Raw genomic sequence first — 24,669 nt, 5'->3', positions numbered from 1 at the left:
TATGCTTACACTTGTCTGATGCATCTCTGCTTTATGATCCCAACAAAAAACTTCAGAACCGAGTAGGTTCTCAACAGATAAATTAACATAGAATAATACAAAATTCTCATAGATATATGTATGTTTTATAAATATGGCATGTATACTATGGATGTGAAGGGAAAGAAAGCAGAACATTATACACAACTATTTTCTAGTGTTCATACTGTGTGTTTTAGCTAGTCATTTTTTCTGTATAGAGCACCAAGAACAAACAGTACATATGGATACATGTATAGACTTGATCCTTATGCAATGTACACATTTATAATTTTTAATTTTTTTTTAATCTAACATATCTATTGGGCCCATCTTTGATACACCTACCAATAAAACCTGAAGAAGGAGGGTTGGGCTGTATCTTCTCTTTAGTGTTCTCCTGAATGATGTCCCAGAGCTGCCATATAAACTTTGGATGGAGAATGTAAAATGGCTGGTTTGGATTCTTCCTGCGATGCTGTACATAGGGAGTGAACAGATTGTAGTCCGGCTTCTTATACCACTGGGAGGCAAAAAGTAAGAATTTTTTCAATCTTAATAGTATCAAATGCATTTTGAACACTACATTTACAGTAACATGAACTAGCTGCATTCGGGTTCTTCAGAACAGAAGCAAAGGTAGCAAAGCAGCCTGTACTGGTGGATGCTTCTCCTAGAAAGCCAGTCCTCACTCTGGGCTATTCTGCTTCCTTTCTTCATGCAGTCTCCCCATAAGCAATTCACTGCAGTGGGCCGAGCTAACCCCATTTCCCCATCACTTTAATCAAGGGGTTCAAAGAGCCTTGACACAAGATCAGGGCATGGGGGTGAACCTTCCTCTGAAAGTGTCCCTGTCCCTGATGGAGGCAGCAGCAGCATGGGAAGCAGGCTGCTGGCAGCCTGTGTAGGAGGCAGGCAGCCTCTGGCATCTGTTGCTAAGGGAGTTCAGCAGCTAGAGGTTTACTTTCTACTTTGCAGCCTGCTCAGCTCCGAGCTCTTCCTGCCAAGAACCATCAGATCAACTGGTCCACTGGAGCTGCAGCACCAGCCAAAGAAGAGACTCCCCCAGTGACAACCAGATGGATGTCTGCTAATCTCAGTGAGGGGGTGGATGGCATGGTGCAGATGGCTGTGGGGGAGTGGACACAAAGGGAAGACTGGTGGGGAGGAGGCCTGAGAAATGGGGAAGGCGCCAAGAGAGATTTTCATTAGGGTGTTGTATTTCATCTAGGGAGGTAGAAGAAAAGGTGGGAAAATATGGATGCAATTCTTCACCTTTCCTGATAAAACCTCCTTCTAAAATCTAGCAATGTTCCTGCCTTGGCAAACACACAGAAAACTCACTGTTATGTGAAAATAGCAATATTTTATAAAAAGAATACCCCATCCTACATCTATTCTAGCATCTCAGAGCAGTCCATTCCAGTACAAGTGCTGCCTACTAAAAAAGCTTTTGACCAATAAACCAATTTTGACCAATTAATGAAGAAATAGCATTCTTCACTCCTTAGTCAAAGACAGAGTTTGGGGTTCATTGTGACAAGTGAGAACCAGGAGACTGCAGTACTAAATACATTAATTTTCTCCAGTGTTTTCAGACTGATTGGGAAGAAAGATCCCAGCAGACATCTTACCACGTTCAGATTCGCAGAGTAGGGGGCAGGATCCCAGGCTACTAAGATAACATCTTTGTACAAGGAGCTGTCGACAAAGTGATGGTTTGGATTGGTGAGAATCTGTAAACACAGAATCAAAGAACTGCACAGCGTTAAAAGCAAGTGGGATCCCGAAAAATGGCAAAACTCTTCTCTAAAATGAACAGTCCTCCCCACGCTGCTGTTTGTTCTGCTTTAATTCTGGTTGATTTTAAGCATTCTGTTTTGTTAAAAATATATACATAAAACAGCTTAGCCATAAACAGCACCCATGACAGTTTTAAGTAGCAGTATGCTGAATTACTCTCCATCTGTGAGGGATGTGATGGGACCACTTGAGAAGCTGCATAATTGTGTATCAACATTACTGTGTATTCCAGAACTTGAAAACGAAAGCTACAGTACTTCACATTGCCTGCACGACCTTCCTCTTAGACACAGGGCAGCTTTCTCTGAAGGGCTACAGCCCCCAAGGATAATGTCTTTCCCCACCCATCCCACCCCCTGCCTTTTTGGTTGCTTTCTCATTTCAATAGCAAGACTCCAAAAAGCCAAATTAGACCATGACTGTAAAAGCTGGTATACCTAGAAAAATAATTCCAGGAACAAGCACGTGATAGGGCTATTTTTGAAGAAACTGTCACATTGCTCTGATCTACTGTTCTCATATATCTCCTTCTCGCATTGCCTGGTGCTCTGCCTCATCCTCCTGCCCCACTGAAAATTTACTCTTCCCTCCTGTTGGATCACCCCTTTCCAGACCCTCCATGCCTAACTAGATCTCTCTCATCCCTGGTGTATCAAATCTCAGGCAGTACTGAGTGCAATGATTTCAGCATTGGTTGAAACAGCATGAATTTGGCTCCAGCTGTTAAACTAATCAACATTCCACACAAATAAATTCTTACTAATTTTCATTTCCCTTTAGGATCCAATGAGCCATATTTGATTATGCATATTTTTCTTCAGAAAAAATAATATTGTTGCCATAGCAATATTCTTCCTACCATAAACTTTGAGCTTAATGACTTTCCATCAGCCTTTTACAACAAGAACAGAATTAGTCGTGCTGCCATCAGCATCCCCAACTCCGTTTCTCAGAGCAGTTTTCGCCTGAGAACGTAAACTCCTTTTTTGAGAGTATAAACAGACCAAAAGGTCAAGCTTTTAAAAGCTCAGTTCCACAGTTATCACACAAAGGAGCTCTTACTTGCCTTTCAGTAAGCAAGAATCCTTTGGAGGTGTTGTCCACACAAATTTCACTCTTAGTGAGCCTGCATTCATATGCATGAGATGAGTTTCTTCTGGAATAACAGTATCTGTTGTGGCTGCACTGGCTTCCTTCACGTCCTTTGGGCTTTCACAGCGGAGAACATGAGGGAAGAAGAGGGCCACAGCAGCCTTTTAATTATCTGAATGCAGCAATTTCCAACAGCGAGGAAGGAAGGAGGGTCAGTAAACCTGTATGGGTAACCCATCTTCAGCATTGGTAGGGGAAAGCAACTGTTATCAAGTGGCCTGTGCAGATTTCTCTCCCAGAGAAGGGAAGGACAGTTTCTCAGCAGATGGCCAGAGCATCACAGGTGGCTTCTGACATCTTTGAAGGAGCAGAAGGGTGGTGGGAATATGAACACTTGGGAGGAAGCTGTGTGAGCTGACCTGGCCTGAACTTGAGCCATGCCCTGTGTTTTCTTGAGAGGCCTGGTGGAGAGCAAGCAATGTACAGCACAGCAGAGAAAACCATAGGACCCTCCATTACCACCCCAGTGAGAGCATACTGCAGCAGCTCTGGGAGCCAGGAGGACCCCAGCCTGCCGCAAGCACCAGAGAGCAGCTAATTTAGCCATTTAGTCTCTCTAAATTCACTGGGGAGATAACGAAGTTCAGATTACTCCCTGAAGGCATTTCTCTCTTCTCCTATAGGGAGCCTATTGAGACTTGTCAACTAAATAAAGTTTCTAAGCCCTCCTCCTTGCCTGGCACAGGAGTTCAGGCATGGTCAGCAACCAGAAAATTTTGGCTAACAGTAAAACAGAGAACTGTCAAAGAAAAGGAAAAAAAAAAAAACCCAACAAACCCAAAAAGTAAAATAAATGTCATTAAGTTCAATGTTCTTTGATATATTGATTTCCGCATTAAAGCCAGAGTAAGATATTTCTGCATTCTTCCCCTGAGCAAAAGAAAGGAGGCATCTTTAACCCAGATCACATCAAAGACCTAGTCTGTCCTGCGGCCTCACAAAGAGCTACAAAACAAGTGTGACGGGAGTGACAGTGAACAGTTCTCTCTGTGGTGGCAAAGAACATAAACTTATACACAGAGAACACACCCACCAAGGATTGACTTTGCATGGGCAGTCACTCAAAGAAGAAGAAAAAACTAATTTGTAAGAATTACAATAAATGAAAATTTTGCTCTCATTCAGCAAGAATCAGTATGTATAGAGCATGCTACATGGCCAACCATACTACTGGTGTTGACTAAGTAAACTCATCATTTCAGTATGTCATAAAATTTCAGAGTAATTTTGTTGTTTTTTGGCTGCATTTCATAAAGATGAAAGAGGCTTGGTTTGCCCAAGACCAGAATTCAGGCAGTATTTTTTTCAAAATTGAAAAACTGCTCTCAACCATAAGGTGTCACTGTAGCTCAATGCACAATTATTTGTCGACACCCATAAGCAGAAAATCCCATTTTCTGTTTCCATTCAGACAAACAAAACTCACCTTATGTGTAACATCCAGTGTACATTAAAGTTTTTCACTAGATCATTCCAAATTTTTAAAGAAGACTGACTTGCCTAAAGTTATGTATTAAGACAACCCAGTTCCCATTTCTTTCCCCTTCCAGCAAGGAAATAATTGGGGAACTAGAGAATACAAGAAAAGAGCTTTGGGATCCCCACATCCCAGGCTTTGTGAAGATCCCAGAGGCAGTGTGGTGAAGGTCTTCTGTACTGATGGCTCTGGCATCCTGCAGAGCCTTTATAAATGTAGGACACATAAGAAACTCTACAAACCAATTCTTTGAAACAAGGATATCAAGTAACTACTGCAATCATTCTACACTGACAGCAGTGTGAACATCCCTGTAAGGGAGAACTTTTACCTACTCTACATCATGACTGTTAAATCACTAGCTGTTTCCCAGATTACCCAACATTTTCTCAGAAGTTATTAATTTAATGTCATATTGTACAGAAGTGACATTGACTTGAATTCACAAAAGGAAGATCTTACCTGAGAGTTAATGATTCGCATGGTTGTTTTATTTCCAACATCTTTTTCATAGCCACGTGTTGGAGCAGAATTAAATCTTAGAACAGCATCATGAGAATCTACGAGCATAAACGGGGGATAATTTGTTTTTTCTTAGTAATATAGAACAATAAAATAATCTAAACTAACGCAAAACTTACACATATCTCCTAATTTTTATATTCTAAGGATGATAAACATTATACTACATGCAAACAAAAATCCTCTTGCATCTGCTATACGTTATTAACATTTTTAAAATCCACTAGAAAAAAGTTCAGAATTATCTATTAATTCAGCTTGCAATACGTAAGTATTTCCCTTAATTGGATAAACTTAGTGTGGGAAAGTTATTAGTACATCCAGCACACACAATTGCTCACTATTTCTACTGCAAAATTTACAAGGAATTACTCCATGCAGAAGCATGTTAATTGCAAGGATATCTAATTGCATATTTGAATGAATAACAATGCTTAAGTATAAGCTTGTGCTTCACAGTATTTTATAATACCTGAAAATCTCAGACTACCCCAAACCTATTAATCATACCATGTACTTATTCTCAAGGTCAGTACAAGTCTTAAAGAGTCTCTGTAGGGAAGTCAGCCCACATACCTGCTCACACACAGAAACCTGAGGATCCCTTGGTAGCCAAGATCTAACACAGCTGAACTGTCGAAGTTTCCCCATGAGCTGTTGACCTCAGTCATACAGAATAGAAAGCAGCTGTAGGTCAAGTGTGGGTCAAGGGCAGACACTATGTGCATGCCTCCGCCGGATAAAAGATAATCACCCTCCCAATTCTTCTTTTGAGGGGATCTCAAAGGCCAAAAGGTGGGAAGGAGACTAAGACACTGTATCCATTGTCCAGAAACACACTGTCCCTGTCAATAACCCCCTATTTGGTCTACTTTTATCCCTTCTATTGATGGAAGCAGAGAATACGATTCAGGCTTAAATGGGAATATAATGCTTTAACCCATATGTAGTTTATAGAGCTGTTTATCTCTGGTAATTTAAAATGTGGTTCTCTGTAGCTCAAAAATGGAGGAGGCAGAAGTTTCCAAAGATAACCAAGACACTTCAATGGAGTTCAGGCCTGATCCTGTCAAACCAGGTCTGTCATCCTTTCACAACTTTACTCCACACTTCTTGTATTCCAGACAAGAAAACATTGTGTGACATGAAGCCGGCAGTCCAATCTCAGCCATACTTGCTTGCTTTAACAAGTTGTGTCTGAAAAGAAAGATTTTTGCCAAATGCCCACCAAGCCCAACTCCTCAGAAGCTAAGAAGGAGTGGAGGCTTTTTCTATGTCCCTATGCAGGGACAATCCTAGACTCAACACCTAGCCTTCACCTGCCTAAACATAAGTATATTGATTGTGTAGGAGCTAGAGGACATGAAGTCAATGGAAGCTGCAGCTCCACATTTTTGGAGAAGGAAAAGAAAAACAAAGGTCCTTTATACTTGAAACTTGGTTATAAATTCAAGAACATAATTTTGGACCTGCATTTGACAGCTTTTTGACAACCTGTTGACTGAGAACTGGGAATTGGGTCAGGAAAAGGGAATTGTACGGTTCACAACTTAATTGACAGACAGCACGCTGCATTTCCACCATTACCCATACTGGTTCTTTACATCAAGACCAAAAAACCCATTCCTTCACCATAAAACATATGATCAGGATGCAGCTTAACACTGATAGTAGCTGGTCTTAAGTCAACCGATTTTAATCTTATTAAGTAATTGGAGACACCCACTTTAAAAATATAAAATGTTTGGGGTTTGATCACAGATCCGCTGCTTCCTGACAATGCCTAAATATCTGAGTCTCCCATTAAATAGCATGATCACAATGGGAGTGTTTGCTGTACTTGCATAGTATTTCCATAGCTAGTTTAATTCAAAAACAATCATGGGAGGGGTGGCAGGGGAGGAGGGCAAAAGGCAGAACACAAATTAACAATTCTGCCTGTGTTTCTAATAGGAACACAGAAGAGGGAGCTAAAGGCCTATGAAGGGAAACGTCCTCCACTGCTGCTTGCTTACGCCTTTTTTTCTTTCAGGAGGATAAAGAGTAAAAAACCTTTCACCTTCAGTAACTTCATCAACCAAGGCTGTACAACTCAGGGCCCAAAAAAAACAGAACTCACGCAGGGGGTGTTTTTCCCCACTCCCTAATGGTGTTGACTTTGCCATGCCTCTGTGGACACAGAGTTGCTCACCGTGACTGCCAGGCTGACTCCATAGGGCAGCACCACTGGCCACCCATGGTGCCTCCGAACTGGCAAGTTTTCTGCATTTTTCAATCCAGAGCAGGTAACCCTGGTGCCAGCTCTGGGAGAGGACAGTTTTATCCTACAGTTGTGCATGTACAGGGAAAAAGAGCATGTTGTACAGTCCGCTCTTTCTTTTCCTGGTCAGACTCTTCTCACTTTTTCAAGGACTAGAGTAGAGGTGGAAGGGCATGGTCAAGAGCTCAGCTGTAACACATACTATCTCGACTCTGCAGGGGAAGCATAACTTCTTCCCCATGGGAATAATAGCACAAACAAATGCTGGAGCTTCCATTTTCCATTTTAAATGGGAAACACTGGCATGATGTCCCCAGCATATTAGCACTTCCCAGGAGCCACACTAACCACTGAGACCCATGGGTTTGCACCAGGCCCTTCTGGGATGGCTGTAAGCAGTCAGTTGCCCACCCACGGTTCTGGGCCAAATTCTCTGCTCAGTCACAAGTACCTGCCCATGGCCTGGAAGACACTTCTGTGACTGCTGCTGCCCCCCGCCATTCCCTGTACAACAGGTAGGAGGAGATCTGAAACTTTTGTGTAGGTCTTACCAAACAGCATCTCCACCCTTTAGGCAGCATCAGATGACAATTTCCCAATTAAAGCAACAGCTCCTCCTCAGAGAATGGCATAAGCTTTCTGTGCCCACAGCGTTCCCAAGAAAATGGGTACACACAGGAGCATATGGGCCCCAGGTGCCATGTCAAGCACCAAAGTCCACAGCTGGGCTGCACCTGAGCATGCAAATATGTCATGATGCATGCTGTAATATCTAATTATGTAAATATGTCACAATGTGCTATGGATTCTCCAGAACGGCACTAATCCATACTGGTATAAACTGGGTGTACTGGGCAACATTGAGAGATTATTTTGTTTCAATCAAGGATAACACACTGGAGAAGGGACGAACTGTTAGGCTTTTTCACTCCAAAGATGTCTAAATCAGTGGGGCTTCCTGTGAAATTGGGGGTTACACTGGTGAGATTTTAGCTGCAGGCCGGCTGGGTGCCTGTGCTGTGTCAGAAGCCTATTAGAGCAGTTTGATAATGATAGCAGATCTAATATATCCCAGAGATTTAAAGGAAACCCATCTGTGTCAAAGAGATGATACAATGCAATGAAGCAAGTACTGGGATGTGAAGTCCTGGAAGATAGGAGGATCAATTAGTGAACATCAAAAGGTTTTTATACAGAGCTGAAGGAGATAACTTTTCTTGCTCCAGAAGCAAGTTTGAGACATAGATTTCATCCTTCTTTCAGTGCTCTTAGCATACTGCACGTGTACTACTAAAATGAAGAACTACTGACACATTAACACAAGCAGTAGCACTAATTTTTTAAAAGAAAAAATAAAACTCATCTGGATTAGTGCTATGGCTCCACAGTCCTTTTCTAAATAGATACCACAAAACTCCCACCTTGAGATGGGGAATCCTGTGTGATGCTGACATCTCAGCACACCTGTAACCTCACTGACTCAGTGCAGCAATGGAAAAACGAGAGATCAGAGGACTCAACTTCAGTGCATGAAGCTACTCAAGGGTCTGAATTCTGTATGTCTGTGAACTCTAAACATGCAAGAGATGAAGAAGATGCTCTACTGCTTCTTGGCATGGAGACAAAGTGCAGTCTGGGATAGCGATACAACAAGCAGTTTCTCTATGAGCCGCCACAAAATACAGACAGGTACAACACAGCTTTGCAGAACAGAACCTGATCATAGCTCTAATCCGCTAAAGAAATGTTGCAGCAGAATGTCAAATATGGCAGACCTGATGAAAACAGTGCCTCCTTTATACTACAAGCTGTAATAAAATAAGGCATCATTGTTTTCTTTAAATCAAATTATGACTTCAGGCCTGATTTTCCTTTCAGTTATACAGTCCTGAAAAGGAATAGCTTCACTGAAGTCCACACACTAACACTCATGCAACACTGGTGAGAGAGAGGAATCAGACTTTACAGAACTATGCTTGAGAAGAATGAACTTTTTGAAAGACAAACATGAACACACACATGTACATATACAGGACATATAAGCACATGAATAGATGCATTTCACCCACCTATTTCATCTCCTAGAGAGGAGTTCAGTATTGCACCAGCAGACATAACTACGGCACAGCTCCCAAAGCCATGTGTATACAATTTGCCCAGTGGAATTTGGGGAACGTGCTTTTCCCATCCAAGAGTGGAGAAGGGAGCCTCCTTGCCATCTATTGTTTTCACATTCACCCTTTCTTTCAGCTCGCAGAATAGCTGGTCTCCTGTCAACTTGGAGTTTCGTTTCCCCTTGAACCGCACCCCATGCTTATTGGTGCTCAAATAATCTTTCATCGCCTTCTGCAGTCGAGGGTTTAGCATCTTGGAAGAGACATCCCCTTTCCAAAGCTTGTAAAGAAAGGATTTCGACATTGTGGAATATAGCCCATCCCAGTCATCAGATTCATCAAGCATCTGGCTTCTCCTGTGCTTTGTGCTCCTTCTCTTCATTCTTCTCTGATGGCTCCAGTTGTTCTGTAAAATATTTACTTTTGGATTATCCTCATCAGCTGAGATGAACTTTGCTATCTCTTGAAGGTGGTTGTGTGACTGAGGCTGACCAGCAGCAAATAAATAATTGTCATTCACTTGGTAGAAAGCACTTTTTGATTTTCTTCCTATCTGGGATGGAAAAAACTCATCTTCATTTCTAAAGGCATCTTCCAAATCAGTCCATTTCTTAATATTTCCAGTCCCCGATTTAAATGTACCTAAGAGATCTTCATTAAGAAGTACCTCATTCCCATCGATGGTTTCAGAGAATGATGGATCATGAATGGCTCCCATGATGACTCTCTGCTTGCCCTGAAGGGGCAGAAGCCTCTTAGTTTCAATGTAAGAAAAGGAACTCGGAACTGGTTCAGCAGTGTTGCTATCTGTAAAATAGATGAATATGACCAGAAAAAGCAGACCCCATGCAAAGATCCCAAATAGCATGAGTTGTTTCCATTGCTTCAAGTTAGGTTTCATGGCAATGCCTTTACCAGCTCCTCTGTGCCTTGAAGTATTAGTGAAGGAAAATGAAACCTGGAAAGAACATCAAATATTAATCAAGAATGGTTCTAAAAATGCATACAATTCAAAAATACCTTAACAAGCTTCGATAGAAAATGCAGAATTAATCTCCAAGCTGTAGCATAGAAGATTCAGAAGCAGAAACAAACTCCAGAGCCTGCAGACACTGTAGGAGTGACACGCTTTGGCTGTAACCACACAGTGACAGCTGCTAGCTACAAAAGAAGCTGGTGGCCAGTTTCTACAGTAACACTGGATCCTGCCTTCGGGGAGATCATGTGCTTGCCTGCTTCTGCTATACCAAGCGTAGCATTAAGAGAGCAAAAGCAAAACCCATGCCTGGCTGTATGCACAGTGGGGACAATATTAGCTGTCTTCTCTTTTGCCATTGAAAGCCATTACGCAGTGGGACTGTGAGCAAGCCTGTCCCCAAAGAGACCAGGCAGGGAGCACAAACTTTCAGCTGGATAGCCCTCCTCTGCCCACAGCCTGGAAAGGATGGTGCTTTGTGGATAGCATCAAGGGGGAGCTGGGCAGAGCATCACACCAACGGGTCAGATTTTCCTCAGCCGGCATGAACTGGTACAGCATCAGTGAGCTACATTATTTGTTGCCCAGGATCAGACCCGAATAAGAGTGACTATTGTAGCTCTGCTACAGATGGCACACGCACACTGAGGTGGCATGAAAGAGTTCTGCACATCAAGCCGTGAGGAGTTGGCATTTTCCAAAAAGGGGGACGGATGGCACAACTAAATACATGCTTTTAGGATAATGATAAAGATCTACATAAAGGGAGTGGGTAGGGAATGTCAGACCTAAACTCGCAAATCTGTGCTTTACTAATATCTGGGAATTTTGGACAGCTTGTGCATTAGTGGAGGGATGTATAGTCCAAAATTAAAGTCTGACTGAGGAGGCTGTGTTCCAAGGAAAATACACTAGCACATTGCTGGACCATCACGCACACTATGCCCTTACAGGAACTCACTTGCTCAATCAAGTGGTGTGGGCATTGGTGGCAAAGCTGGCTGAAGAAAGTCCAGCTCTCCCTATCATAAGCTTTATCATTCACCTCCCTGCACAATAGTCATTATCAGACTCATTTGCTACACTGCAGTGTAACTCCGCGTACTACTTAGTGACAGATCACTTACCTGATCTGGATTAAAAATAAGCTCCTTCTTTTTGAGTTTTCTTTCTAACTCCATTTGTTTCAATGACCACTTAATGGTGGGACTTAAGAGCCACTTGTACCAGCCAGCTGTGATCAGAAAAGGGGAACGGGAGTGGGGGCAGGCTTGGATTTCATTAACAGCCTGTGCCTCAGGAGCCACCATCTCATCACACTGCATCTGAACAGCACACACAGCTTACACACCTCTGATAACACACTACCTGCTTAAACCTGACTGTCAGGAGGGACCAAAAACACAGTCACCATATGCTATCACCTTTCTGCAAGCTGCTGAAGTACATCAAAGCTGAATGCAAAGTTTAGACTGAAGCTGTAACTAAGGCTGTGTTTTCACATCGAAAAGAAACCAGCAATAACATTGGTATAAGGTGTTCTCCACTCTGTCCCTCATTCCTGCACCGTGCGTCCGCCATTGCCAACGCCCCTGTGTATGGGGCTGGCATATTACAAACCAGACCAGTAAACTGATACAGCAGGGGATTAGGGCGAGGAAATAGAGGGTCTTTTTGGTTTGGTTCTTTTTTTTTTTTTTTTTTTTTTAAACTGGGTCAGCCCCTTTATCCACTTCAGTGTGGTCATACATCTAGTTGTTTCAGCACAAACGAGGAGATTGCCTACCACAATGCAGAAGCGAGAACAAACCGCAGGTGGTATTAGCAGGGATATGTCAGGCTAGCATTTCTGCTGACCTCCTGGGAATGTGAGGCCACAGCATTACATTTCCAAACACAGTCTATTTTAATGATCTAGACAAAGCCTAGAACATTAAAAAAGGCAAGCTGACTGGGACTCAAGGCAGTGTCCAAACAGAGAGAGGATTCATAATGTCATACTTCGATGACTGAATTTCATTGCAAACACTTTCATTTCTAATACATCAGGAAAAAAAAAAAAATCATGAGTATGATAACCCTGTGCTCCACACACATTTGGCTTGGCTCACACAAACCACACGGAAAAAAGCTATTACTCCAACTGACCCATTTCCTACTTGCACTCTGCTGCTGCAAGATTGCTCTCTGCAGCACCTCGACACTTCCCCCCTCTTCCAATTTTAAATCACTGCAGGCGATGTCCTGTGGGAGTCGACTTACAGTATACGACTGTTGTGCAACTTAGGTCTGCCCTGAAGTTACTGCAAACTGCCCACTCATCAGTGTTCAGATGGTTTGCATTTTTTAAATCAGCATTCTTCACCCATCTGAACTGCTTTCATCCCTTTTTATCATTTTCCCTGCTGTGTTTCCCTAGCACTTTTCAACACGTGGCTTCCAAACCAGTGTGTAAGTTAGTCTTTGCTCAGTCAGATGTTCCTCCTGCTGAATATACATTTCTTACAGGATCCGCAAAGGAAGCATCCTGCAGAATCTTTTTAACAGACAAGCTTGCAGGAAGCCGAAGCTATAAAGGAAGAGGTCACCAATATTTTCCACTGAGTCACGCAACGAGTCGAAACACAATTTAAACATAATCCATAACAAAATCTCACGCTTTTCACATTTTTTTCCCCAGTTTTGCTGTATCATATAACCAGAAGTTGATAAGAAACAGAAACAGTTTAGTCTTAACTCAGGTGTGAGACTATGAAAGTTTGTAATTGACTGTGATCGCATATGCTTGGTGCAGCAGACTGCCTTGCCTCAGCATGAAGAATTAGTATGGAGTCCTAAATTTGACATTCAGGTTACAATCTGAAAAAGGAATGAGTTGTATTATTAATTATCTTTAAATCAAAGTGATTTTTTTTTTTCCCCCAACACCCATAAGGCAATAAAAGCATACTTGTACTGGCTGGCACGCACATGTGAGCATGCACATGATCACCTTTTTCATGCAGCAAAAAATTACTTGTGCAAAACAAAAAATCTGCATACAGCAGTATATTTTGTCAACACTGCAAGCAAAAGGAGAGACACCAGTGAGAATAAACCTGAAAACTTTACACATTAACTACTGCAGAAGCTTATCTACAATCCCTTGTTGCAAGTGGGGCCTCAAAAAGGATACTGAAAACTCCTGAAGACTGGAGCTATGCAGGCAAATCTCTGTGCTGCTTTAATGTTTTTTTGCTCACAAGAAAAGCCTTGTCCTCGAGCAGTACAGCTGAGCTGGAAGCGAATTCAAGGTCATTACTGTATTAGTTGCAAGAGGACCCCTATAACCTCACAGCATCTTGAGGGCTGTGTGTGGAAAGCTGCAGTAAGTCCACAGAAGTATCAGTTTATCTTATCTCCCTCTGCACTAAACATCCAGTCCTCTCCCCCTCAGCCCCTGCGGCTTCTCACACCTCACAGTCTCCGGCTTTGGGAATGTTTGGGAGGAGAGGGCAGCCCCTCCACAGGCTTCCCACCCCCACCGTTGGCAGTAGACCCCTTCACTGCTCACTGGGGAATTTCCCTCATACTACCTGGGTATGTGCTTGGCCTCATGCCCTGTGTTCCTGCAGGAAGAGCATCCCAATTGCAAAAAGAAAAACATTTGTGTAGGAAAACAGAAATAACGATTGTAATGAATAACATTGGCTAAATAAAGAAAAACAGGCAGTTTCATTGGTGTAATTATTGAAGTCCACTGAATGCTTCAGGAAGAAACTTCCTTCCATGGAGCAGGCAAGAGAGTTGAGGTTGTTCAGCCTGGAGAACAGAAGGCTCCAGGAAGACCTTATAGCAACTTTCCAGTACCTAAAGGGGGCCTACAGGAAAGGTGGGGAAGGACATTTTACAAGGGCATGTAGTGATAGGACAAGGGGGAATGGCTTTAAATTAAGAGGTGGTAGATTTACATTAGATATTAGGAAGAAGTTCTTCACTGTGAGGGTGGTGAGGCACCAAAGCAGGTTGCCCAGAGAGGCTGTGGCTGCCCCCTCCGTGGCAGTGTTCAAGGCCAGGTTGGATGGGGCTTTGAGCAACCTGGTCTGGTGGAAGGCGTCTCTGCCCATGGCAGGGGGGTTGGAACTAGATGGTCTTTAAGGTCCCTTCCAACCGAAACCATTCTATGATATGATTCCATCTCTCTCCTATGCTCATCATACATGTTTCAAGCTGTCAAAGCAATTCTACACAATTTTTTAAATTATCATTAACATTGCTCATTGTCTCCAACTTTACCACCGCTGCCGTAATAATCCTCCCTACTCACAAACAATGAGACCGTTGAGTCAAAGCTCCTGCTAAGGAGGACCAGAGGGATAAGTCTGCACCTGGGGAAAACACCCAAGACTTACCCAACCCAGCTTCCTCTTCAGCAGAAGTAATAAAACTGTTTGCCCTGGAGGCTGAAGATCTCATTTTTCTACTTATCTGCTTTCTGATGGGCTCTTTCAATCATTAACTGATTTAAGCTCCAACTACCATATGGAGAGGGGCTTTTTTCTTACTTAGTCTGGTTGTTTGCATGAAAGCCATGGAACACATGAGGCAAGGTATGAACCAGTGAAGTGGGCAGAAAGGGGAGACTTACTTATTTGCTTAATACAAGTACTAGCAGCAGTTATGAAAAAGAAAGGCAAATCCCAAGGGTATCTTTGAAGCATCCCAGGAAATAAAGCCAATTGCCCCGTGGAAATTAAAGGCCGATTTTCCAAAAGTGGCACCCATTTACGGGAAATTTCATTTCGCTCCACTAAGATGCAAGAAACCAATGTGTTCCCCCTCCCCTTATACAGCCCATTGTTTTGCAACAAGGAGCACTTTTAATTTTTCTAAAGAAGGCCTCCTGACTATTTCTTAAATGAGAAGAGATGGATGAGGGAGAGGGGTTTTTTATTCCTTTGAAACATTCCTCCCTTTCAACGCTGTCTATTGTTAAATTAATTTGTACAGACCCCAGCAGCTCAGAGGTCAGGATGGTTCAAGTTGATGTTCTAAGATGTGCACTGTTATGTTAAATAGGGTTTTTCTGGGCTGCAGCTTTGCAGGGAGAAGGTCACCTCGGGGTTATTTGGGGTAGCAAATGTCAGCTGTGGGCATCCATTCGCAGAGGGCTGAGAATCAGACCAGGGTTTATTTGATAGAAAGCTTATGAAGCCTGAACAGATAGCAAATGTTCCTTTAGTTTGCTTCATCTCTTAGTCAGCTAATTCCAGGGTATTAAGAAACCTCTGGCATAGGACAAGACAGCTGGAGGCTGCGTTTCCAGGGTGGGGAAACACACTCATCCTCTCATGTGGGAAGTGCCAAATTGGTTTTAGCATTATCACATCATTTCTGTGGTGCAAGCCATACAGTAGGCAGCAACAGACAGGCAAGCCTGTGGGGAGTAGTGACTGCCAGAAGATGTATACTAGTCTGTTGATGGCCTGGGCACTTGTCTTATTGGCTGTGATTAGGCCTCCTAATTAATGAATCTCTTTTGGACAACTTCCTTGTTAGTCCCGATAAATCTGGCTCCTTCCTTCAACATCATTTTCAGACGAGTCAAGCTGCATTCACTATTATTAGGGGCAACATAACACAGTGTCTTCTGACACAAAGAAGAAACATCCGCACTACTGAGAAGTAGGATTTTTTTTTTCTTCTTTTTTCACTATTGCTCAGTGTCTTTTTAACTTGTATTTAGTTACCTTCTTAGGCAAGATTCCTTGGGAGTTATGCAAATGATGGTATTGCTAACCTGAATCACCTGTTAAATGTAAGCCAAGAGTCCCAAGCCAGGGCATTTGGAAAGTAGAGTCTTTGGTTCTTGCTTGCTTCTGGGGATGCAGGCAGGCAGCATGCCTGTTCTCTGGTTCTCTGATAAAACCTAGGATTTCAAGTTAAAGGGGATGGGGGTGGAGTGGCTCTTTTTATTATTATTTTTACTAATGACCCATTTCCAGGAGCTCAGGCTGTAAGAAAATTACCAAATATAGTGGAGACTTGCAGTAAAACTCAAGCTGGCAACTCGGCAGCTGGAGAAATGCTCAGTGGGGCTTCTGCCAAGGAACGTGTCCTAGATTATTCTGCAGGAGCATGGGGGCTTAGATGCATAAATCTCTGGGTTTTAGTGGGAGGTCAAAGCTATCTTCTATGCATCTGATACCCACTCTCCACACTCCATCATCAAGTTCAAGCTGCCTGGCACTGAATCCAGCTATCACTTTCCTACAGCCCACAGTGCCGCCTCCACAGACCAGAGACCACATACAGGTTACGTGAGTGTGGGCTGATAGGAGGGAAGTAAAAATAGCCGCACCAGCTCTTAGCCTTCACATGCAGGCTTTCCCACTGCCAATGAAAATGTTCATCACAGCATCAAGGGCCAGGGAAAACCTGGCTTTGCAGTGACTGACTGCACCTCTCAGGTCAACCTCCATCTACCCAACTTGCAGCATCTTTTCTCACAAGCAGTGACAGCGGCTCTCACTCTGATATACACTGAGATTCAACACTCTGGCCAGAATTTCCTCCCAAATTTCAGGTCAGGGGAGACAACGCAACCTCTTTGTCTTTTACGGACTGGTTATGAGCCAACTACAGTCATGTTATCGTTAGTGAGGGTTTCTATAGAAATGTACTACATATCACTGCATGTGAAATTCAAAACAACTTCAGTGTAAATCACTTCCAGGCTCTTCAATCAAAACTACAAAGGGGCAGAAGTGTCACATAGTTGTGTTGAAAATCAGCAATTTTCACAACATAACTCAAATCAGCCCCTACAGCCTCTCAAGGAGCGCCTCACATAGCCATGCACTCACTATCTGCATTCAGTCTTACCTACTTCTGACCCCTTTTTTGCCATTTGCTCTTGCCATACCTTTGTTGTGCCCTGGTACTGTTTATAGCGAGACGCAAAGGTTCAAGACTGCTTCGAGCTGCAGCGAAGTGTCAGCAGTGCTTGGCTCCACCGTGAAACATGGATGGAGAAACCTCTACTTTGGCCATAGTCCCTAGCATGTCCTCAAACACAAACAGTAGAGAAGCAGCTAAGGTATCTTTTCTGCCCTTGCAAAACTACCAGCTGGCAGCTTTGGACAGTTTTCGGTCACTTTTCAGCTGCCACAGCACTGTCTCTTGATCCAAGCACCAGGGAAAAAAAAAAAAACAACCTCTTATCTACATCAGTATAAAACCACTACAAATATCCAGAGACATTACAAGTTGCTTTTCCAAAATGAAATTCAGTATGCCACTGGATAATCACGTAAGAATCCAGCTTTGTACAAACACCATCCCAGCTGGCTACACTCTTAACACTTCAGTAGTTCCTCTACACTGCCAAAGCCTCGCAAATCAGGCCACAGAGCCACACGTTTTTCTGCGCTACATTTGTGCATCTCTGCTCCCCCTCATAAACTGCAGGTTGTAGAGGAACTGCCGTTGTTCCCCAGAGACCTGATCAGCATTAGGGTCCTGGGAAGCCAAGTGCATTTGCATGAGGCATGCAGGCTGAAACGGCAAGCTGGCTGGAGAGAAACGCCAAGTGTGGAAACAAAGCGATCAGACTGATGGCCATCACTTAGTTGTGCATCCTCCGTTCATACATAACCACCTTATTAATGCGTTTACTTTTATTGCTGAGGTGAGGTCAATGAGGAGGAAGCAAGTATACCAACATAGGGCGGAAGAAGCAAGGAGCAGGGGAAGCTTGGAGAAGGCTGGGCGGGAAGGAAGCCCAGCTGCAGAGCAGCGCAGAGGGCAGGAAGGCAGGGGTGAGCGGCAGGGAGGCTGAAGAGGAACTATGCTTACAGTGCTAGTGAAAGAGCAAAGCAACACCTGCCAGAGGCAGGGACACCTCAGCACTGATGGGAACTGGAAGCAAAAACTTCCTCCCACCAGAACGATCACATCCTTCCCTCCAGGGAAGCACCAGGTGAGCTCTGCTACTGCTGAGGGCAGGCTCTAGCCCAGAGCATCCTACCCTATTTCTACCAAGCAACTAATAGGAAAGAGGACACCACACTCCTGCAACAGACAGTAGGTCTGGGTGAGCAGCAGGAACTATGCTGTGTCTTCCCCCATTCCTCCTGGGCAGCCCCTCCCAGGTCAATGTGCTGTTTCCTGCCATCCCTGTGCATGGGAAAAGGGACCCTGGGACACCGACTGCACTGCTCCCAGGTGGAGCACAGCCCTTGCTCCTCTCCCACCTTATGAACCAAGGCACCCTTGGACTGAGCTTTGCAATGGATTAGCACCCAAAATAGCTGCACATACTTTCCCCTCTTCTACCCTGTGAATCATAGAATCACAGAACAGTTTGGGTTGGGAGGGACGTTAAAGACCATCCAGTTCCAACCCCCTTGCCATGGGCAGGGACATCTTCCACTAGACCAGGTTGCTCCAAGCCCCATCCAACCTGGCCTTGAACACTGCCAGGGAGGGGGCAGCCACAGCCTCTCTGGGCAACCTGGGCCTGGCTCACCACCTTTATAGTGAAGAATTTCTTCCTAATATCTAATCTAAATCTGTGCTTTCTCAGCTTGAAATTGTTGCCGCTCATGCTATCACTACCCTCCCTGATCAAGAGTCCTTCCCCACCTTCCCTGCAGGCCCCCTTTAGGTACTGGAAGGCCGCTATAAGGTCTCCTTGGAGCCTTCTCTTCTCCAGGCTGAACAACCGCAAGTCTCTCAGCCTGTCCTCACAAGGGAGGTGCTCCAGCCCCCTGATCATCTTCGTGGCCCTCCTCTGGACCTGCTCAAGCAGGTCCATGTCTTTCTTATGGTGGGCGCCCCAGAGCTGGACGCAGCACTGCAAGTGGGGTCTCACCAGAGCAGAGCAGATGGGGAGAATCACCTCCCTCGACCTGCTGGCCACACTTCTCTTGATGCAGCCCAGGATGCAATTGGCTTTCTGGGCTGCGAGTGCACACTGCTGGCTCGTACTCAATTTTTCATCCACGAGCACCTCAAGTCCTTCTCCCCAGGGCTGCCCTCAATCCACTCATCACCCAGCTTATATCTGTGCTTGAGATTGCCCTGACCCAGGTGCAGGACTTTGCACTTGGCCTTGTTGAAATTCATGAGGTTTGCACGGGCCCACCTCTCCAGCCTGTCAAGGTCCCTCTGGATGGCATCCCTTCTCTCCAGTATTTCAACCTCACCACACAGCTTGGTCTCATCAGCAAACTTGCTGAGGATGCACCCAATCCCACTGTTCATGTCACTACTTAACATCTTTGTCAGTGCCAGTCCCAATACCAAATGTCGCTTCACAACCCATGCAGAGATGTTCCAAACTACAGGCACAGCTGGTGCTTGAGAACACACAACATGAGCCTACCTTCAGCACAGCCTGGCTTTCTGTGGGACTGATCCCTCCCTGCCCACAGAATAAGATTTTAATCCCTTTCCCCCTGCAAAAGCACAGTCCAGGAGCAGCCAATGCCTATGTTCTGACATCATGTGTAACTGAACATGATGGCAGGAATCTCTTAATGCCCCGAAAACAAGACAGAGAGGCACAGAGAAATGGATAGTCTACTCAGTGCCTAATAAAACATAAGAAAAAAAAATCCAGCCAACATACATAACTCTATTTAGTTCCCCTCCCTCTTTTTAAGGGATAGCTTTTGATACTGTACTTGCAAAAACACATAATTCAAAAAAGGAAGGAAGTGCTTTGAGGGTTTTTTATTTAAAGCTTGACAGGATAAACGAATCACAGTCTCATTAAATCACACAAATCTCAGGCTGCACACAAGACTAAACCATGAGAAATAGGACGTTACAAATCCTCATGCAGTCCTACACTTCCAGCACAACAGCTCATTTTATTTCTGCTCTTGGCAAGGTTAGAATAAAAGGCTTCTTTTCTTTGCTCCATAAATGTTTTTAGATGCTATATTACTTGAACTTAACACAGCAGTAATTGCACTGAAAAAGGGCAATCTGAATTGCTTCCTGAAAGAAGGAAACGTTTATACTAACACGCACATGAACAGAGAGCACAGTTACAAAAGGTCTGTTTCAATCCTATCACAAAAAACTTGACCAAACTCACAAACTCTTCCAGGCAGAAATGGTTGGAAAATTTTGATTTTCCACTCTAAAGCTACAATGTCTCTGAGATATACTGATTATCTGTATCTCAACATAGCAGTAAATTGTACAACCACAGAGTATGTTTCTACGGTATGTTCCAACAAAGCAAGTCCTATAAGCTGTGTTTTGCTTTGCTTTTTATTACTAACTTCTTTATTAGACTTCAGTTTGTCTTTTTACATTTGTTCCAGAAAGCAAGCAAGCCCTTGTTTTAAAACTCTAAAAAAGAACAATGATAAATAAATTGTTCCCTATTTCTCAGCTCTATCTCAGTGCCAATTCCTATTCGTTTACGTTAGCAACATAATTGCAAGAGAGTATTTAGAAAATTATCACTGTTAATGTCTCATTTCTATATACTCATACATAAATACAAACAACATGCCTTCTATTGGCTTATTTGCTCTAGGCTAAAAGCTTGAATGAAAAGTTTCACCCTGGAAGAAGGCCTGCCAAACTGAAGGATGAAGTCAGTTTAGCCCTTGTTACATTACAAATACAATCCAAACCTGAAGTTTCCTGGATTGGAACAATTTTTTCCCCCTTTTTTGTATACTTTAATACTTAACATGACTATGCTGATGATAAGCCAACCTACACTAGCTGGGATGTATTGTTTGGCTTCATAAAGCAAAATAAAGTGGTATTAATATTTAAATTCTTTTTTTTTTTCCTTGCTCTCCTCCACTCTGGCGCTGCTTTATGCATGGCTCAGGGCAATATTAGTTTAAACTATGACTAGATCAACAGAAATCTCTTCGGGGGGTGGGGGGCGGGGGGTGTGGGATACAGCTGTTTGTAACCTGATACGAACCACTGGAACCTGAATCCTACCTGTCTGGAAATTTTGCAAAGAGGATCTCTAAGAAGTACCATCATGAAACTAGTATGAGAAATAGTGATAAGCTTTCCCCTTTGTGCAGTAATTAGTGCCCATGTGCAGCTCACAAGAAGTCTTCTCTCTCAGCACTTGCCATTCATTCCCTACAAGTATAAATGGCTTTACAAGGTAGAAGGTAGCAAAAAAAAAAAAAAAAAAAGTCTCCGAAAGCTCTGACACCATTAAAACAGTGAGAAACTGAGGTGAGAGGCAAGACAGAGCTGGTTAGTTTGCAACATTATTTGCATTAGTTGTTTTTGTTGTAAAAGATGAAATGATGGGATAGGATTCTGAACCAATCCTCATTGGATACAACTGTGGAATTACCATTTGACGCTAATGTTCACCATCATAAGAAAGAACTAAATCTAAAACCTTGTATTTTGAGATCTACAGGCTACTACAGATGAATCTGTGAAAGAGTAAATGCTTTTCTTACTAACATACTTGGCAGAGGTTGTTGACATGCCTTTATCTCTAAAGGAAAGACTCCATTTAAATACTGACTTTGGAGTCTGAAGCTAATCACTATATATGTAATACATTCCCTTCCTTCAATGCTTCAACAGGTGGGATTCTCAAAATTTTCATTAAAATGTTTGTTAGTATTTCAGATGCTGGCTACATCTCCTTTTGGTTTTCAGCCAACAGGCAGGCCTTTGAAATATCACTGATTTCATTAAAAAGCCCTCCTTCTAAGATTGCCTTTAAGTAGCCAAGACATGCAAACGCCTTGTGTATCTTTTGCACATTCTGATTACAAGGTACCAATGAAGCACATCCTCTTGCCTGGTACAGAGCACAGCCATCCCCTCAGCAAGATGTCAAGACACGTCCAAGATCCTCTTTCTCCCTCTCTTCTCCCTTCCTGCACAGGGGCAACTCAGCACCCACAGGAACAGACCCCCTCCACCTGTGGCAAGGAGTAGATGGGGTCTGCCCACACTCCTCTAGCATACCTCCTGTTTGCTTTCCCTGCTTGAGACAGTGCTTGCTTCTCTTCAGGTTTGTGGTCTTCCCAGAAAACATGAGTTTTCCCCTCATCACGGCACCATCTGCTATTTAGGAAGGCCATCGGCAACACTCAAGCCAACCATTTGGAGAATCAGGAAGAAAGTTCACAAGGCTGGAGATGAACTTTTATGTGGTTTGCCCCTTGCCTAGCATAATACAGCCTCAATCCACGTCTGCAGCTTTTAAGAGCTAAAGGCAGACGGCAAGTAATAAAGCAAAGCCAATTCACTGCCCTAAATCAATCAGAAGAAGGTTTTCTCTGCCAACATAAAAAGAGACTGTTCTGAAAAAGAAATCTTTGTTTTAACATAGATTGATTCCTTAGCAACACCCAATCCTGTAAAACCTATTCTGTTGATGGGGTTCAGTTCTGCTTCAATCCCGTTCAGACACTAAATAAACGGGGAAAGAAAACGACAACAACAAACAAACCCAAAACATTCAGTCTGATCTAAAAACTAATGTTTAACATTTCTAACATTTTCATGATTCTTGCTTTTATTTTCTGATTTGCATCTATATTTCTAGTCAGCATATGTTAGTAGGAATGTTTTACTAACAGTTAAAACTGCTATAGTGGGTAAAGGGTATACCGCACAGGATGACCGCAAGCAAAGCAAAATTCTTCTACTTTCATGAGGTTGGAGCTTTTTTAACTCTTAAAGAAAAACACATTGAAGTTCATGATAAATATGGGTATAAAAATGCAAAAAGATATACCGGGAACAATCATAAGTGATACCAAACAGTGACAAGACTCTTGTTCTGCGTTCAACTGGGGTCATCTACTCTAGACTTCACAGATTTTTCAGTATCTGTGCAAAACATTCTGTTGTGCCTACTCTGCTGTGATAAAAGAGTAAAACTCTTGTGAATTTGTATTTGGACATGAGGTAGCATAGCAAAGTGCTGGTAACCCACACTCACTGGTAGGAAACCTGCCACTGGTAGTAAACCTACCAATCACCAAACCCAGTTTGGTGAATTGATTAAACAAAATTTACCAATACAATAAAGCCGAAGAAACTCTATATAGGAATAACATATTTCCTTAATTCATTGTAACTTGTACTTTATTTTAATGCATTGTACAATTTCACAGTACTTCTAGTAACAGTAGTGAATTGTATGATATAAAAAAACCCCAAATAAAAATTCTAGTATTACCTCTAACAGACCCTGGAGAGTCGTGAGAGATACCAGGTTATTCCCAGGGAGGAAAGGCACAGCTCTGCGTGATCCCATTACCCCACCCCTGCGCTGATACAAGGCTACAGCAGAATCCTGTGGTGTCTCTCAATCCTGAAGTGACATTTAAGTAGAGGAATATGAAGATTTTAACATGAATTTACGAGCAGTGCTAGACTGGTCTACTTACAAACCACACTTACTCAAACACATCTTGCACCTCACATTCTGCTCTTCTGCTTAAAGAGCCCAATTTGCGAACAGCAGCAGCCACACAAGCCGGGGTTTTTTTGACTTCATCATTAGTAAACAAGCACCACCGAGCTTTTCTTAAACAACCAGACAGACACTATGTTGTGCTCCAGAAGGACCAAAAGAAACACTGTTTAAAGTTTGTTGGGGAGCAGAGAGTACCCACAACAGACCTGAGGTCCAGGTCTGGAGCAGAACCCCACTGACTGCCAGCGCACACCCCAAGCTTGCATGGCAAACCAGGTAGCTGGATATTGCCACATTTTAGCCTAAAGATTCTGTACTTTACAGATCTTCTCTTTCTTCCATTTTAGCTATTTTTCGAGATTGCTAAATCTCTTCAGATCGCTCCAAAAGCAGCAGAAATTATTAACAGTGAACTAATTTATGATGAAATGGACTTATCATACTAACTACTGATAATTTTTTTAAGCTTTAATTGTTCAAATTTGATATAGCTCTTTAAGAATCCTATTCAACATGCTTTCACAATTCTCAATGGATAGTATTTATCTGACTTATTTACTAATTACTTCCAAATTACAAGTGTCCCTCAGGTCTGAATCACTTTTGATGAAAGAACGAGCAGACTTACATACTTTTATATCACGGGGGAAAATAAATTAAAGGAAAAGAATTTGCATGGCTCAGATCAAGCAAAAGGAAAGCTTGATTTCATTAAAGTTTTCTTAAAGCTTTCTAACTTTATCACCATGTGCAGTGCAGTAACAATTCGTGTCTGCTAAACCTTCCACACCATCGCCATGCCAAGGTCTCAGTTTAGTTTTTTTAGTAAACGGAGATAATCATTAAAAGCTATGGCAAAAGCAGTATTCCAGACTGCAGATACTGTAAATGTCACTGTCTCCATAAAGAAACTGAGTA

General features: G+C 42.9%; 1 protein-coding gene across 1 annotated transcript in view; it reads right to left on the bottom strand.

Annotated features, from left to right (window-relative positions):
• The window catches only part of ST6GAL2 (ST6 beta-galactoside alpha-2,6-sialyltransferase 2), a 51,101-nt gene that overhangs the window by 13,426 nt on the left and 13,006 nt on the right, over positions 1-24,669 (bottom strand). Inside the window, exons 5-8 of the mRNA XM_086482129.1 lie at positions 9,302-10,304; positions 4,913-5,010; positions 1,653-1,754; positions 367-541 (exon numbers count right to left, since the gene is read on the bottom strand). Of these exons, the coding sequence (XP_086338255.1) occupies positions 367-541; positions 1,653-1,754; positions 4,913-5,010; positions 9,302-10,304 (1,378 nt within the window). The remainder of the gene's footprint in view (positions 1-366; positions 542-1,652; positions 1,755-4,912; positions 5,011-9,301; positions 10,305-24,669) is intronic.

The sequence above is a fragment of the Leptosomus discolor genome, chromosome 1, assembly GCF_034619465.1.
Source record: "Leptosomus discolor isolate bLepDis1 chromosome 1, bLepDis1.hap2, whole genome shotgun sequence".
Lineage (NCBI taxonomy): Eukaryota > Metazoa > Chordata > Aves > Leptosomiformes > Leptosomidae > Leptosomus > Leptosomus discolor.
This window is presented reverse-complemented; position numbering and strand designations above follow the sequence as displayed.